Consider the following 16,661-nt stretch of genomic DNA (forward strand, 5'->3'; position numbering starts at 1 on the left):
TATTTACTGAATCTTTATTATCAAGATTTCGATAATAGTAAAGTATGGAAGCATGCAAATTAATAAATGCAAACTTTCTTATATTTGAGCAGCTTTGTCAGTTTTCATAGTTCATAGTTTTCATTAGTCAATCAATCAATCAATCAATCAATAATTAAAAAATATACATTACGAAGTATTTACAAAATGTTTTTTTAATTAAAACCAATATTTTAAAACATTTAATTTAATTCAGTATCCTTAATATATAGTAATTTGTAATATATATATCCACTCACTGGCCACTTTATTAGGTACACCTTGCTAAAAACGAGTTGGACCCCCTTTTACCTTCAGAACTGCCTTAATTCTTCATGGTATAGATTCAACAAGGTGTTGGAAACATTCCTCAGAAATTTTGATCCACATTGACATGATAGCATCGCGCAGTTGCTGCTGATTTGCCGCTCCACCACATCCCGAAGCTGTTCTACTGAATTTAGATCTGGTGACTGTGGAGGCCATTTGAGTAAAGTGAACTCATTCTCATGTTCAAGAAACCAGTCTGAGATGATTTGAGCTTTGTGACATGGTACATTATCCTGCTGGAAGTAGCCATCAGAAGATGGATACACTGTAGTCATAAAGAGATGGACATGGTCAGTAACAATACTCAGGTAGGCTGTGGCGTTTAAACGATGATCAGTTGGAACTAAGGGGCCCAAAGTTTGCCAAGAAAATATCCCCCAAACCATAACACCATCACCACCAACCTGAACCATTGAGACAAGGCAGTATGGATCCATGCTTTCATGTTCTTTACGCCAAATTCTGATCCTACCATCTAAATGCCGCAGCAGAAATCAAGACTCATCAGAACAGGCAACGTTTTTCGAGTCTTCTATTGTCCAGTTTTGGTGAGCATGTGTGAATTGTAGCCTCTGTTTCCTGTTCTTAGCTGACAGGAGCAGCACCCGATGTGGTCGTCTGCTGCTGTAACTCATCTGCTTCAGGGTTCAACATGTTGTGCGTTCAGAGATGGCATTCTGCATATCTTGATTATAATGAGTGGTTATTAGTTACTGTTGCCTTTCTATCATCTCTAACCAGTCTGCCCATTCTCCTCTGATCTCTGACATCAATAAGGTATTTTCGTCCAAACAACTGCCGCTTTCTGGATATTTTTTTTTCTTTTTCAGACCATTCTCTGTAAACCCTAGAGATGGTTGTGTGTGAAAATTCCAGTAGATCAGCAGTCTTTGAAATTCTCAGACGAGCCCGTCTGGCACCAACAACCATTCCACGTTCAAAGTTACTTAAATCCCCTATTTTCCCCATTCTGATACTCGGTTTGAACTTCAGCAAATCATCTTCTCCACATCTAGATGCCTAAATGCATTAAGTTGCTGCCTTCTAATTGGCTGATTACCAATTTGTGTTACCAAGCTAGTGAGTGTATATATTCAAGATTCAAGTTGGCAAGTTGGCATGGTAGAAAGTATCTTTACATTGCCAAAGCATAAAAACATTTAAATAAAAATGTAACACAAATATACATAAGAATAGAAGTATATAGCATATACAGTACAGTCTACATATCTGTATACAGTAAAACAAAAGTACTAATAAAAATTCTAATAAAGAGACAGAAGAAGGAGTGGATCCTGTCACATCAGTTTATTTGTGTTTTACAATGTTTTCTTCTGGATGTTACTTGGATGTGTACCACTGGATGTGGTTCTGTTCTACTGCTTGTCCTTTTATCATGGCAGGACTTGACGCACCTTGCAGCGAGGTTAGAGCTTGTTGAGGTTTCTCCCAGAATGTATGGCAGTTTGTCCTTTTGTTGTATCTGGTTGAAGTCTTTGTGCTGGTTTGTGAATTTAGGGAAGAATGTTTCCCTAATGTGTGTATAATTAGGGCATGTTGTTAAAAAGTGCAGTTCTGTTTCCACTTCATCTTGTGTGCAGTGTGGACACAATCTGTCTTCTTTTGGTAGCCAGGTCTGTCTGTTTCTGCCTGTCTCTATAGTGAGGTTATGGTCAATGAGTCTGTACATGGTCAGAACTTTTCTTAGTTTAGGGTCTGAAACTGTGTTTAGGTATTCTGCCAATTTATATTCTCTGTTTAGAGACTGATAGTATTCTAATTTACTTTGCTGAGCTGTTGCTTCTGTCCATTGTTTCAGATATTTCTCTTTCTGTGTTTTAATGATTTGATTTAGTCTAGCTGGGGTTTTGGATTGTAAAGTCAGTTCTGAGACCAGGTGGCTGAGGAGGCTTTTCTCTGGGTTCAGTTCTTGGTAGTTTAAGGCTTTATGGTGGAGGGTTTAGTATGACTGATTTTTAGGTGCCCATGGAATTTAATGGCTATTTTTGAGGGTGGGGTTAATTAGTATTGGATACAGCCCTAAGTCAGCCTTAATTCTTAGTATATATATATATATATATACGGACTCTCTCTTTTCTAGCATTTTAAATACAGTTGCTCCTTTGCGCCTAAGGAAGGTTAAGGAAACCAGTATGACACCATGGTATAATGAGCATACTCACACCCTAAAGAGAGCAGCCCGAAAAATGGAGCGCAGCTGGAGGAAAACAAAACTAGAGGTATTTCGTATTGCTTGGTGGGAAAGTAACCTATACAACAGAAAAGCATTAAAAACTGCTAGATCCGATTACTTTTCTTCTATTTTAGAAGAAAACAAACATAACCCCAGGTATTAATTCAATACAGTGGCTAAATTAACGAAAAATAAAGCCTCAAAAAGTGTTGACATTTCCCAACATCACAGCAGTAATGACTTTATGAACTACTTTACTTCTAAAATCGATACTATTAAAGATAAAATTGCAACCATTCAGCCGTCAGCTACAGTATCGCATCAGACAGTGCACTATAGACCCCCTGAGGAACAGATCCACTCATTCTCTACTATAGGAGAGGAAGAATTGTATAAACTTGTTAAATCATCTAAACCAACAACATGTATGTTAGACCCTATACCATCTAAGCTCCTAAAAGAGGTGCTTCCAGAAGTCATAGATCCATAGAAAAGGTGGTATCCTCACAATTATATTCCTTCTTAGAGGAGAATGGTATATGTGAGAATTTGACAAATGATCTGCTCTTATCATCTGACCGTGGTTGTATCTCTCTATTAGTTTAATTGAATCTTAGTGCTGCGTTTGACACAGTTGACCACAACATTCTTTTGCATAGACTTGAACACTTTGTTGGCATTAATGGAAGTGCATTAGCATGGTTTAAATCGTACTTATATGACCGCCATCAGTTCGTAGCAGTGAATGAAGATGTATCATATCGATCACAAGTGCAGTATGGAGTACCTCAAGACTCAGTACTAGGGCCGCTACTCTTCACGCTTTATACGTTACCCTTGGGAGATATCATCAGGAAACATGGTGTTAGCTTTCACTGTTATGCTGATGATACTCTATATTTCTTCGCGGCCTGGTGAAACACACCAATTTGAAAAACTAATGGAATGCATAGTCGATATAAAAAACTGGATGACGAGTAATTTCTTACTGCTAATGTGTTAATTATAGGACCTAAAAACTCTGCATGTAATAACCTAGAACACTGTCTTAGACTTGATGGTTGCTCTGTCAATTTTTCGTCATCTGTTAGGAACCTAGGTGTGCTATTTTGTCGCAATCTTTCCTTAGAAAGCCACGTTTCTAGCATTTGTAAAACTGCATTTTTCCATCTCAAAAATATATCTAAATTACGGCCTATGCTCTCAATGTCAAATGCAGAAATGTTAATCCATGCATTTATGACCTCAAGGTTAGATTATTGTAATGCTTTACTGGGTGGTTGTTCTGCACGCTTAGTAAACAAACTACAGCTAGTCCAAAATGCAGCAGCAAGAGTTCTTACTAAGTATGACCATATTAGCCCGGTCCTGTCAACACTGCACTGGCTCCCTATCAAACATCGTATAGATTTTAAAATATTGCTTATTACTTATAAAGCCCTGAATGGTTTAGCCCCTCAGTATTTGAATGAGCTCCTTTTACATTATAATCCTCTACGTCCGCTAAGTTCTCAAAACTCAGGCAATTTGATAATACCTAGAATATCAAAATCAACTGCGGGGGGCAGATCCTTTTCCTATTTGGCGCCTAAACTCTGGAATAACCTACCTAACATTGTTCAGGAGGCAGACACACTCTTGCAGTTTAAATCTAGATTAAAGACCCATCTCTTTAACCTGGCTTACACATAAAATACTAATATGCTTTTAATATCCAAATCCGTTAAAGGATTTTTAGGCTGCATTAATTTGGTAAACCGGAACCGGGAACACTTCCCATAACACCCGATGTACTTGCTACATCATTAGAAGAATGGCATCTACGCTAATATTAGTCTGTTTCTCTCTTATTCCGAGGTCACCGTAGCCACCAGATCCAGTCTGTATCCAGATCAGAGGGTCACTGCAGTCACCCGGATCCAGTACGTATCCAGACCAGATGGTGGATCAACTCCCACTGACCCCAACTTAGCCTGGTTTCTCCCAAGGTTTTTTTCTCCATTCTGTCACCGATGGAGTTTCGGTTCCTTGCCGCTGTCGCCTCTGGCTTGCTTAGTTGGGGTCACTTAATCTACAGTACAGCGATATCATTGACTTGATGGCAAATAAATGCACAGACACTATTTAAACTGAACAGAGATGACATCACTGAATTCAATGATGAACTGCCTTTAACTATCATTTTGCATTATTGACACACTGTTTTCCTAATGAATGTTGTTCAGTTGCTTTGACGCAATGTATTTTGTTTAAAGCGCTATATAAATAAAGGTGACTTGATATATATATATATATATATATATATATATATATATATATATATATATATATATATATATATATATATATATGAAGAGTTTGTTCCAAAACGCGTTAACCGCTAAAAAAAAAATGCACCATTCCATGCACTCTAGACAGTAATGGCAGCGCTCTGAATACACACGGCATCCTAGTTTTCCCTCATCTACTAGTTTTTACTTTGTGATCAACAATCAATGGCTGCACGATAAATCGCATGTGATTGCCATGTGCATCTCATCAGTAAAGCCGGTTCTGTGATTAATAGTACCGGTTAATCTCCGTCAGGTGTTTTTAGATGGAAATTATTCAGATGCATTTAATACATAGAACCGTAGATCACTGACAAGCTAGCCTACACTATATCGTGTATATTCGATTATGATTATCTAATCAACCTAATCAACATGTCAGTTGCTTCAGTGCATTTAGGGGTGTGGTCCTTGTCAAGACAATGTCCTGAACTCCAAACTGAATGTCAGAATGGGAAAGGAAGGTGATTTAAGCAATTTTGAGTGTGGCATGGTTGTGCGGATGGGCTACAACAGCCGAAGACCCCACCGGGTACCACTCATCTCCACTACAAATAGGAAAAGGAGGCTACAATTTGCACGAGCTCACCAAAATTGGACAGTTGAAGAAAAATGTTGCCTGGTCTGATGAGTCTAGATTTCTGTTGAGTCAGAATTTGGCGTAAACAGAATGAGAACATGGATCCATCATGCCTTGTTACCACTGTGCAGGCTGCTGGTGGTGGTGTAATGGTGTGGGGGATGTTTTCTTGGCACATTTTAGGCCCCTTAGTGCCAACTGGGCATCGTTTCAATGCCATGGCCTAACTGGGCATTGTTTCTGACCATGTCCATCCCTTTATGACCACCATGTACCCATCCTCTGATGGCTCCTTCCAGCATTATAATGCACCATGTCACAAAGCTCGAATCATTTCAAATTGGTTTCTTGAACATGACAATGAGTTCACTGTACTAAAATGGCCCCCACAGTCACCAGATCTCAACCCAATAGAGCATCTTTGGGATGTGGTGGAACGGGAGCTTCGTGCCCTGGATGTGCATCCCACAAATCTCCATCAACTGCAAGATGCTATCCAATCAATATGGGCCAACATTTCTAAAGAATGCTTTCAGCACCTTGTTGAATCAATGCCACGTAGAATTAAGGTAGTTCAAAAGGGGTCAAACACAGTATTAGTATGGTGTTCCTAATAATCCTTTAGGTGAGGGTATATTCAATAGATTTATTGCATTTTGAGAAAAAAAAGTATCATGGATTTATTGCATTTTGGGAAAAAATCTTTGTACAATTTTATAATAAACCTTTGAAATTCAAAACCTGGATTAAAATTTTTAATGTTATTATAACCTAAAGGTGCTGTGTGAAAGTTTGGAAAAGAGAGTAGTGGTTTTCATCTGGCCACTTTCTTGTAAAGAAAACATATTTTTACTCAAATAAATCAAAATTGATTTGTTGCCTTTTGGAACCAAACTCTTCATATATATATATATATATGTGATTACTATATATATATATATAGTAATATTTAAAGGGGTCATGTGATGTTGCTAAAAAGAACATTATTTTGTGTATTTGGTGTAATGAAATGTGTTTACAAAGTTTAAGGTTAGAAAAACACATAATTCTCCTCTATGCCCCTCTAAGCTTATCGTTCTGAAAAGCGAGATATGCTGTGATTGGCCATATATTCAGTGTGTTGTGATTGGCAGAATACCTCAAGCGTGTGACGGAAATGTTATGCCCCTTACTATACTGTGATGCCGTGTGTCCCGGAGCACTGAGACAAACATTAAAAACCATTATAAATGAAGCATTTTTTGCAGCCAGTAGGGACATAATTAGGGATTATAATGACAACACCAGTGATTCTCAATTCCAGCCATCGCGCCCCCACTGCTCTGCACATATTGTATGTCTCTCTTTGTTAACACACCTGATTCAGATAATCAGCTCATTAGAAGTGAGCTCTGTGCATGAACTTTGTTCCCATTCACATGGTCCCTACACAGTGTTCATTGCTCCCTACTCCCTGAGCAGGGGAAATCTGTTCAAGTTTACCTCACTTCGGAACATTCATTCACAGATTTGCGCTGCGCAACGTCTTCACACACAAACAAGTGTGACATAATATACCTTGGAAAATAAATACAATTTAAATTCACGTCTCACACACTTCAATGCACTTTGAATGGAACATATACCTTTGTTTCAAACTGGAATAATGAAGGAATATCCTGTGATGTCCACTTTGCAGGGAACTTATTTTCGAACAGAGCAAATGTCTGAAGCCATAAGAGAAACATAAAAAATGTGCAGAGCAGGGGGACGCGAGGACTAGAATTGAGAACCGCTGACTTATAGTGTCTTTTTACGCATTGCATTGCATCGCGCTGCATAAACATAAAACCATATCTGCATTTGTGATCTGAGAAACGACAAACAAGCGCTACTCTACACTGCTCAAAACTTGTGTTTGAATAATCAGTGGCAAATCCTATAAATATGTAAATGTATTTACAGACTGTGAGTCAGAACAGACGGCATTGTAGTCTACTCTCCCAGGATCAGGAAACAGTCTTCCATAAAATTTACTGCACACACAAATTTCTTACTGCTAACTTTATGTTGAACTGTTCTGGAACAGTGTTTGTAAATACAACTTAATCACTGATTTTTTAGTTGTGTCCTCTTTTGTAAGGCCAAACAAAGTAGTTTCCCTTTCACAATGAAACACACCGCGTCTCCATGACATGGCTGCGGCAGCAACCGCGAAAGCCTTTCTTTCTAGTGACTTAGACATGTGGGGGTGTGTTTAAACAAAGGCATTTTAGGGGGGCGTGGTTGACTCTTAACTTTTATAAACAATATCTCTTTGGATATGAGACTTTAGTCTTTGTAACTTTACAGATCTTCTTTATGCACCAAGAGCTTGTAACACTCCAAAGAGAAAGGAAAAAATTTAAATTGCATCCAATCACCCCTTTAAAGAAATATATAAAAAATATGTTTAACAATTATGAAAAATACATTTAGAAAATACAATACAGATAGAATACAATACAGATAGAAAATACATTTATACAATACAGATAGAAAATACATTTCAAACATTAATATATATATATATATATATATATATATATATATTAATGTTTGAAATGTATTTTCTTTAAACATTTAAAGAACTGGGAATGCTAAAATGTATTACAACCCCTGTCATAATTAATCAAAATTAATTATTAGCGTAATGGTTTGAAATTAGCAGTTTAAAAATGCATCACATTTTGCCTGAGAATCTATAATTTATTGTAATGTAAGTTATATGATTTATAAAAACTTGACAAAAAAAGACATTTTCTTAATAAAATGTGCATATATCTATTTACAGCCTTGACAACCATTTATATAAGATTCGGGGAAGTGGGTAAATAATGAAATTATTATAGGACTCCTAGCTTATCCCTGAGAGTTAAAAAAAAATAAATAATAATAATTATTATATATATATATATATATATATATATATATATATATATATATATATATATATATATATAAATAACATTAGAAGAAAGTAGAAAGGTTTTTTTTCTTTTCTTTTCTTTTTTTTTTTTTAAATATGATACATGTTATGCATTTGAGAATAAACCTTTACATAAAGTATCAAATGTGTCCAAACTTTTGTAGTGTTGAAAAGCTGTAGGCCTACAGTGTTTACATCACAAAAGTTTCAAGTTATACCCATTATCTAGGGCTGTACAAGCAGCTTTCCAGTGATATCTTGACTCATTACCTCTGTAGATGTAATCCCATCATGCATCTGTCTGATGAACTGCGCTCTGGAGTGAAAGAATGTCTCGATAACAGACAAATTACTTTGAGTTACTGCTCCAGTCAATGAGGTGTGCTGGTATTAGGGAAGAACACACGTTCAAAAGCAGTGGGCAAAGCTCCTCAGTCTTATGCATCTGACAACAATCTGCCGTCACAGGCTCACGGCACCCCTCCCGACCCACCGCATTCAGTTTGTTCAGGCTGGCTTTTCCGCAGACTGTGGCAGTGGCTCATGGGAACTCCCTCGTGCATGCCAGCTTTTCCTAGGGCGCTAAAGGTCGGGTTAAGACTGAGTGGAAAATCTGTCGGAGGGGGTCTGTTGCATTTAGGATCAGTTGTTCTTCCTTGGATATTATTACGGAGTGAGTACTCTCCTGTCTTGGGGAAGGAATCCAGGAAAACGCATCGGAATGTGCCATGATAAATTTCATGTGGCACAGCGGTGCCAAAGGGCATAAACTTGAGGACAGCTATATGAGTGTCAAGTGAGGGTTCGTAAAAGTACAGCATCATATATGGTCAAAACTGAAGTCAATGACACACATGTCTTGTTTTGGGGCATTTTTACAATTATACGAGTCTTCTGTTACTCTAATGAGACGATCCAAACGGGATAGTTTATAGTCTCTTTGACATTTTTATGCCTCATCAGGCTCTGCCAGGTATCGGATTAACCAATATTTACGTAAATGATGATCTGTAGGCCTTCGCCGAGAGCTTTTAGCAGTTTTTTTCCTAGGTGGTCCATTGGTGTCTGAAAATCTGACACCTCTACATACAGATTTCTGTTTTTCTGGTGACGAGTTTTTTTGTCGTCTGATACATGAGGATAACAATAACTGCTAGCGCAGCATTTGTGACAGGCCTGCTCTGGGAGGAAAAAAAATATTCCTTAAAAAGAACAAACTGAGCTTTTGAATTATTTCACACAAGTAATTTAATAGAAACACTGGAATACATTTAAATTCCAAAGTGGCAGGGAGGTCAAAACTAGAGGGAAATGTTTTTATTACTAGTTCTGAATGATTTAGCACATTCGGGGCTGGTATGTGAGAAATATATATGTGAAATTTTGGTCTCTAGATACTGAAATAACTCAGTCTGTCCAGTTGAGAAAAATAGCCTATGGATAATTTAATGTATTGCATACAAAATAAATAAATGAATGTACTGAAATACCATAAATCAGGTATTAGCAAAAGTATCAGTCGGTCTCAATCTTCAATAGCTATATAAGAGCGACCTCTTGTGTTTGCCTTTAGTTTTGCAATCAACAAATGCTGAAAAAAAAACTAAACTATTGTTATGACATCGTACGTTATATTAGTTAACATCTTATAACGGGTTTATGGATTTTTTTTTTTGTTTGTTTGTTTTTGCAACGCTTCTTTGTTTCATATAATTAGAGAGACCGGGGCTAGTTGTCACACATTTTCCAGCCGATTATAAAACAACTAATACATTTTCAGTGTTATTACAACTAAACAGGATGCAATTTAAAGTTAAATAAAATAAATTAAATCAATTGTACGTTTCGCTACCTTCAAGTTTCCGTCGATCTGAACGCAACGTTAATAGGAACCTTCTAGCAAAGAAGACTCTCTCTATCCGGGTTTATTTATCAGTGACACCACAAGCCTGCTAAACCCAAACCGTACTAGCTTCATCTTTGTTGATCGTTTTCGTCAGAAATCATTAGATAAGACGAGGTAGCCTTTTTTATTGCTTTGGATTGTTTACATGTTTCTATAGTCTTCAGATAAAGTTTGTTGTGTGGTAATTGATAGTCATTTGTGACGGGATTTAACGTTACGTGCTATGCTAATAAACAGACAGGATTACTATTCTGAAAAAAGTGAATTACACTTAGTTCTAAATTAATCTGAAATAATGACGAAAAGGAATCTTTCAAATATGGTTTTGTTTAATAAACTGTTCCAGCTGTTTTAAAATGACAAGAACCCACGGGATGCTAACGTTAGTTCTTGGACATGAGAAAACCCGTGTAACGTTACGTGTAAGTAAAAAGAGACTAAAAATATAAAAAAAATAGGACACGTAAACAAATAAAAGTAATTTAGATACGAGTTAATAAATAGTGCATGTATAGTGCTAAAATTAGTAAACTTTTCCTAAATTATTTCCTTTTGTGTGTGTGTTAATGACATTTATAGTATTAGTTATTCACAGTATAAATTTGGTCTTTATACAAGAAACTATTTAAATGCTTTTAAATTTGAGGATGGGAGTCCCTTGTACATCGTTAAATGTATATGTGGCATCTAAAAGATTGAAAATCTCTGATGTAACGTTACTGTACATTACATTACAGGCTGTTTGAATGTGTGGCTTCAGTAACCAGTTTTTATTTCAGTGAAATTATCACCTGGACTAATCTCTTCCTAAAATGGAGCCAGCATGTCGAAAAGACAAACAGAAGCAGCAAACACCGACCCGTGGAGACCGAACCAAACAGAAATCAGCCCAGCAGGAGCTAAAGCAGAGACAAAGAGCAGAGGTCACATTGCATTTTGCATTTATTTGATCCAAAAAACATCCATATTTGTGAAATATTATTACCATTTCAAAAATCTGTTTGAACGATTTACATTACTTTAAAATGTCATTTATTCCTGTGATGCAACGCTGAATTTTCAGCATCATTACTCTAGTCTTCAGTGTAATGTGATCCTTCAGAAATAATTGTAATCATCTGTACAAAGTTGCATGATCAGTATGATCAATTACTCATTTACTTACATTATTTGATTGAAATATATAATGTTCACTTTGTCATTTCTTTATTTTAAATGCTAAACATCTTCAGATTTAGTTTATTTCCGTTTCATTTCTGTTCAGATCAATTCATCTCAGTTTGTTTGTTCTCTGTTTTTGGTGTGTTACAGATTTATGCCCTGAACAAAGTCATGACTGAACTTGAACAGCAGCAGTTTGAGGCCTTTTGCAAGCAGATGCAATCACAAGCCGAATGAGAAAAACTCATGTCAGGGCTAACATACATCGGTTAGGGTTATGTCATGATGTTACTCATATTTTTTGTATTATTGTACACCATTTGATAATCATCCCTTGAAATTTATACCAAAATGTATTCAGTGACGACTGATGCACACACACACACACACACACACACACACACACTACTTGAGTCTGAGTGTACAATCACATCGTAAAAGTCGGTCAGTATATACAAAACCAAAAATGTCATTATGCATTATATTTATCGGAGCATCTCCCTGTGAAAAGACACTCACTCTATAGGTCTGTTCAGTTTTATATTCACCGTCATTGTTAATTGTGATGTTTTATATGATATTATTGTCCTGAACAAGTATTACATTATCTATGATTGCACAAAGCTATTTTAGACAATTTTTGACCTGTTGACTGAAGGAAGTTAAGATACAGTTGTTATTCTTTTGGTTTAAAATGTATTTATTTAAATGTGTTATATCGAACCCTAACCTTAACATGAATAAGAAATGTTTGCTGAGCAGCAAATCAGCATATTAGAATGATTTCTGAAGGATCATGTGATGCTGAAGACTGGAGGAATGATGCTAAAAATTCAGCCTTGTATCACAGGAATAAGTTACATTTTAAAATGTATTCAGTTTTAATAATAACTTGTAATAATAAAAACATGACACTTTTACGGCATTCTTGATAAAAAAAAATGCAGCCTTGGTGAGCATAAGAGATTTCTTTCAAAAACATCTAAAAACTCCCCCCAACCCTAAACTTCTGAATGGTAGTTCAAATACAGTCTTCATCTAACCTGAACAAGTTCGCTTGCAGTCTGACGAAAAAGGACAATCATAGAAGAGCAAATGTTTTAGCACAAAACTATAAATGCAATATATTGTTTGATGAAGGAAAGTCTAAAACAGATCATGTTTTGTCACTCCATTTATTTTTAAGTGTGCATGATACAGACCTATTTGTATAGCATTACACATAAGGAGATTATGCTAACTGAAGATCTATTGCATATAGAAACTTCATTAGCAGTGCATTGTTAATGTAAGGCATCTAAATGCATAGCTTGCATGGTCATATAGATGTAGTTAGTGGTTGAACAGAAATAGAAACCTAAAAATAAAAAATTATATATATATATATATATATGTATATATCTGATGAGATGCTTTTTAAGGCCTAGCATTACATGTACACCTTCAGCAGTATATTTAGTTACTATTACACCTAGATCAGTATGTACAAAACTAAAAGCAAGCTGCTAGAAAATACATCTGGTCTTTTTTTAATAATTATGATTTTGTTTAGATATCTATTGTAACAGAGCTTCCAGTCACTCTCACTCCAAAACAGCCCTTCCAATACTTGGTGTCTTGACCGCCGTGTTGAAAAGCGATGAAACGAAGGCCCGGACCATAATCTGTGAAAGTGTGGCTCACCTAAAACAGAAGTACAAGTTTGCATGATCAAAACTGAGATAGCAGTTTGCAACTCTTTTGTTTGTTTGTTTTTAGTGCTGTCAAACGATTAATCGCTTCCCCAAAAAAAGTATTTGTTTACATTATATACATGCGTACTCTGTATATTTATTATGTATATTTAAATACACACAGATGCTTGTATACATTTCAGAAAAAAATTGTTTATACATTTAATATGTTTATATATTGTATAAATTATATGAATGATTATAGACATGTAAATACATGTTAACATTTTCAAAGTATATACTGTAAGTGTTTAATATGTACAGTACACACAATATTATGTAAACAAAAACTTTTATCTTGGGTGCGATTAATCGTTTGACAGCACTAGTTTTTTTATTTCGCTATTAAGTTCTTCACCTGTAAAACCTGACACACACACACACACACAATGCTGCAATAAAACTTATTCATCACCCTTGACCTGCAAGGCATTTTGCTGTCGAAAATTTTATGACAACAATTCAACAAAGGAATCAGTAAACTATTAGAAAAATATTATCAATGCACACAAGTAATTCTTAGAAAATAAAATGGATGAATCATTCATGTATCAAATTAAGAAACCCCCAAAAGTCAAATTTGCAAATCTTTTGTTCTTTATAACCTCCAATAAACTGAGTTGTTTAAAGCTTCTGTCACCTGTCTGCTGCAATCTTGGCTCATTCTTTGCTTGAAAAAGCTTCCAGATCACTGATAGTCTTTGTTTTTCACATTACCACTGTTTTTTTCAAATTACAACAGATAGTTTTAAAGCAATATAAATCCTTAGACCGAACAGGCCACTCAAGAACTGTCTATGATGGATTCCTCAAACAAGCATTAATGGTAGATTTGGATCTATACTTTGTATTACCGTTCTACAGGAAAGTCAAATCAAGCTTCAGTCTCTGCAATGAAGGCATCACAATTCTTGCCAACATGGCCTGATACAGGTGCTTCTCAATAAATTTGAATGTCATGGAAAAGTTAATTTATTTCAGTAATTTAATTCAAATTGTGAAACTAAAGTAGTCTTTGGTACTTTTAATTGATGATTTTGGCTCACATTTAACAATTTATCTCAACAAATTAGAATACTTCATAAGACCAATAACATTAAAACTATGGTCATTTAACCAACTTTTGGTGCTTTTGGCAGTGTGGGCAGGTGCCAAATCTTCATAAAGCTGGTCAGCAGAAGGAAGCATGAAGTGCTCCAAGATTTCTTGGTAAACAGGTGCGGTGGCTTTGGTTTTCAAAAAACACAATGGACCAATACCAGCAGATGACATTGCACCCCAAATCATCACAGACTGTTGAAACTTAACACTGGACTTCAAGCAACTTGGGCTATGAGCTTCTCCACTCTTCCTCCGGACTCTAGGACCTTGGTTTCCAAATGAAATAAAAAACTTGCTCTCATCTGAAAAGATGACTTTGGATCACTGTGCAACAGTCCAGTTCTTCTTCTCCTTAGCCCAACTGACATTGTCTGTGGTTCAGCAAATTCCTCTACACGTCTGTGTGTGGTGACTCTTGATGCCTTGACCCCAGCCTCAGTGCATCCCTTGTGAAGTTCACTCAAATTCTTGAATTTTGCTTGACAATCCTCATAAGTCTGCGGTTCTCTCGGTTTGTTGTGCACCTTTTTCTTCGACACTTTTTCTTTTCACTCAACTTTCTGTTAACATGTTTGGATACAGCACTCTGTGAACAGCCAGCTTCTTTGGCAATTAATTTTTGTGGCTTACCCTCCCTGTGAAGGGTGTCAATGATTGTCTTCCGGACAACTGTCAGATCAGCAGTCTTCCCCATGATTGTGTAGCCTAGTGAACCAAGCTGAGGAACCATTCTGAAGGCTCAGGAAACCTTTGAAGGTGTTTTGAGTTGATAAGCTGATTGGGATGTCAGCATATTATAATTTGTTGAATTGGTGGGTTTTTGTTAAATGTGAGCGAAAATCATCAGAATTAAAAGAACCAAAGATGTAAACTACTTCAGTCTTATTTCATACATGAGTTTAACAATTTGAGTTGAATTACTGAAATAAATTAACTTTTCCATGACATTCTAATTTGTTGAGAAGCACCTGTACTTCAAAGAATCCATGATGTACTTCATACAGTTTTCCATGTCCTCCAACAGCAAAGCACCCCATAACAAAACTAGTCCAAATCCATGTTTGACCATGGATATTGTGTTCTTCTGCTTGTAAGTTTGCCTTCTTTATACCAAAAATACTGCTAATCCAGGGGTCCAAAAAGTTCCAATTTGGTCACATCACTCCATAAATCATTCTTCCAGAACTCCACAGGTTCAGATCCACCTTTTACATCTTGCAAGATTTTAGCTGTACGTTGCAAGTTTTTCTCAGTTGCTCTGATCAAAACATTTTATGGTATGGTGCTTTTTCATTTTTCTTCAACAACCTCAAAGGTTTTTTGGTACAACATATTTTTTTTTTTAGAAATAAGGCTGCCAGCTTTGTCCATAGGGACATTTAGAGTCTAAAAAATCTTTATATTACCATAGACTTTCTGATGTAATAAAACTTTATATGTTCTATATAGATTGTTTGAGCACTCTGTTGACTACTCAAAGTTAGCACACGTAAACTCAAACTAATTCTGTTTTCTAATAGAGTTTCTAAAGTCTTAATTGTGTTTTAAGATGATTTTGTTTTCTACCATATAATAAGTGACTTAAAAACAGCAATGTTGAATATGACAACAGTTTTATTAAAAATCCTCAACTTTTGATAAATTCTGGACCTTCAGAACAACTTGTATTTGTAAAAGTACTACAGTTTAAATATTTTTTTATTATACATAAAATTCTTATAAATATCAGTTGTCACTCTAAACCCCCAAATATGTCTTTTTAAGATGATATTTAAATAATTAGTTCTATGATCAAATATATTTTTCAAAACATAGAATGCATTGCAATACAATGATGATTGAGAGAACATATAATCGTTCCTTTAAAACCTGATGATCCTATTTGAAACTCACATTTTTAACAAGATTTTTCTAATTAAATATGTATTGATAATCAAGCAAATATGATAAAATAGGCTGTTTAGGGTTAAAGGTTAAGTCAGTGTGTTATGCAAAACTTGACTGGATTCTGCACTCATACCTGTTTCCAAGAGCAATCATCACAATCAGGGTCAATGGTCACTTCATCTGGCTTAAATTCTTCTATGACCTCTAGGTTTTCATCAAGCAGAGTCACAGTGAGCATATAAATACATCCACAGTCTGTTCGGCTAGAGAACCTACATTCAGAAGAAATGACTGAATGTACAACGTGACAAAACAAAACTTGTGCCATTAAGTCCATATCATCAAGGCTTACCAGTCCTCCACATTGACGGCTGGCTGTATTATATCTAAATTTTCAGGGTCGTAACCCTCTGCCAGCAGGTCAATCACTTGTCTCTTAATACACAGCCTGGAACAGAGCAGAAATAGACTTTG

General features: G+C 35.9%; 2 protein-coding genes across 2 annotated transcripts in view; one reads left to right on the forward strand and one right to left on the reverse strand.

Annotated features, from left to right (window-relative positions):
* Positions 1-10,343: 10,343 nt before the first annotated feature.
* LOC132126596 (small vasohibin-binding protein) lies at positions 10,344-12,391 on the forward strand. The gene is made up of 3 exons (XM_059537957.1): positions 10,344-10,394; positions 11,066-11,228; positions 11,617-12,391. The coding sequence occupies exons 2-3, from the start codon at positions 11,118-11,120 to the stop codon at positions 11,701-11,703; spliced, it is 198 nt and encodes a 65-aa protein (XP_059393940.1). The 5' UTR covers positions 10,344-10,394; positions 11,066-11,117; the 3' UTR covers positions 11,704-12,391.
* Positions 12,392-12,622: 231 nt separating this feature from the next.
* The window catches only part of LOC132126595 (F-box only protein 2-like), a 56,453-nt gene continuing 52,414 nt past the window's right edge, over positions 12,623-16,661 (reverse strand). Inside the window, exons 5-7 of the mRNA XM_059537955.1 lie at positions 16,540-16,635; positions 16,321-16,459; positions 12,623-13,149 (exon numbers count right to left, since the gene is read on the reverse strand). Of these exons, the coding sequence (XP_059393938.1) occupies positions 13,015-13,149; positions 16,321-16,459; positions 16,540-16,635 (370 nt within the window). The 3' untranslated portion in view covers positions 12,623-13,014. The remainder of the gene's footprint in view (positions 13,150-16,320; positions 16,460-16,539; positions 16,636-16,661) is intronic.

This window comes from Carassius carassius, chromosome 44, assembly GCF_963082965.1.
Source record: "Carassius carassius chromosome 44, fCarCar2.1, whole genome shotgun sequence".
NCBI lineage: Eukaryota > Metazoa > Chordata > Actinopteri > Cypriniformes > Cyprinidae > Carassius > Carassius carassius.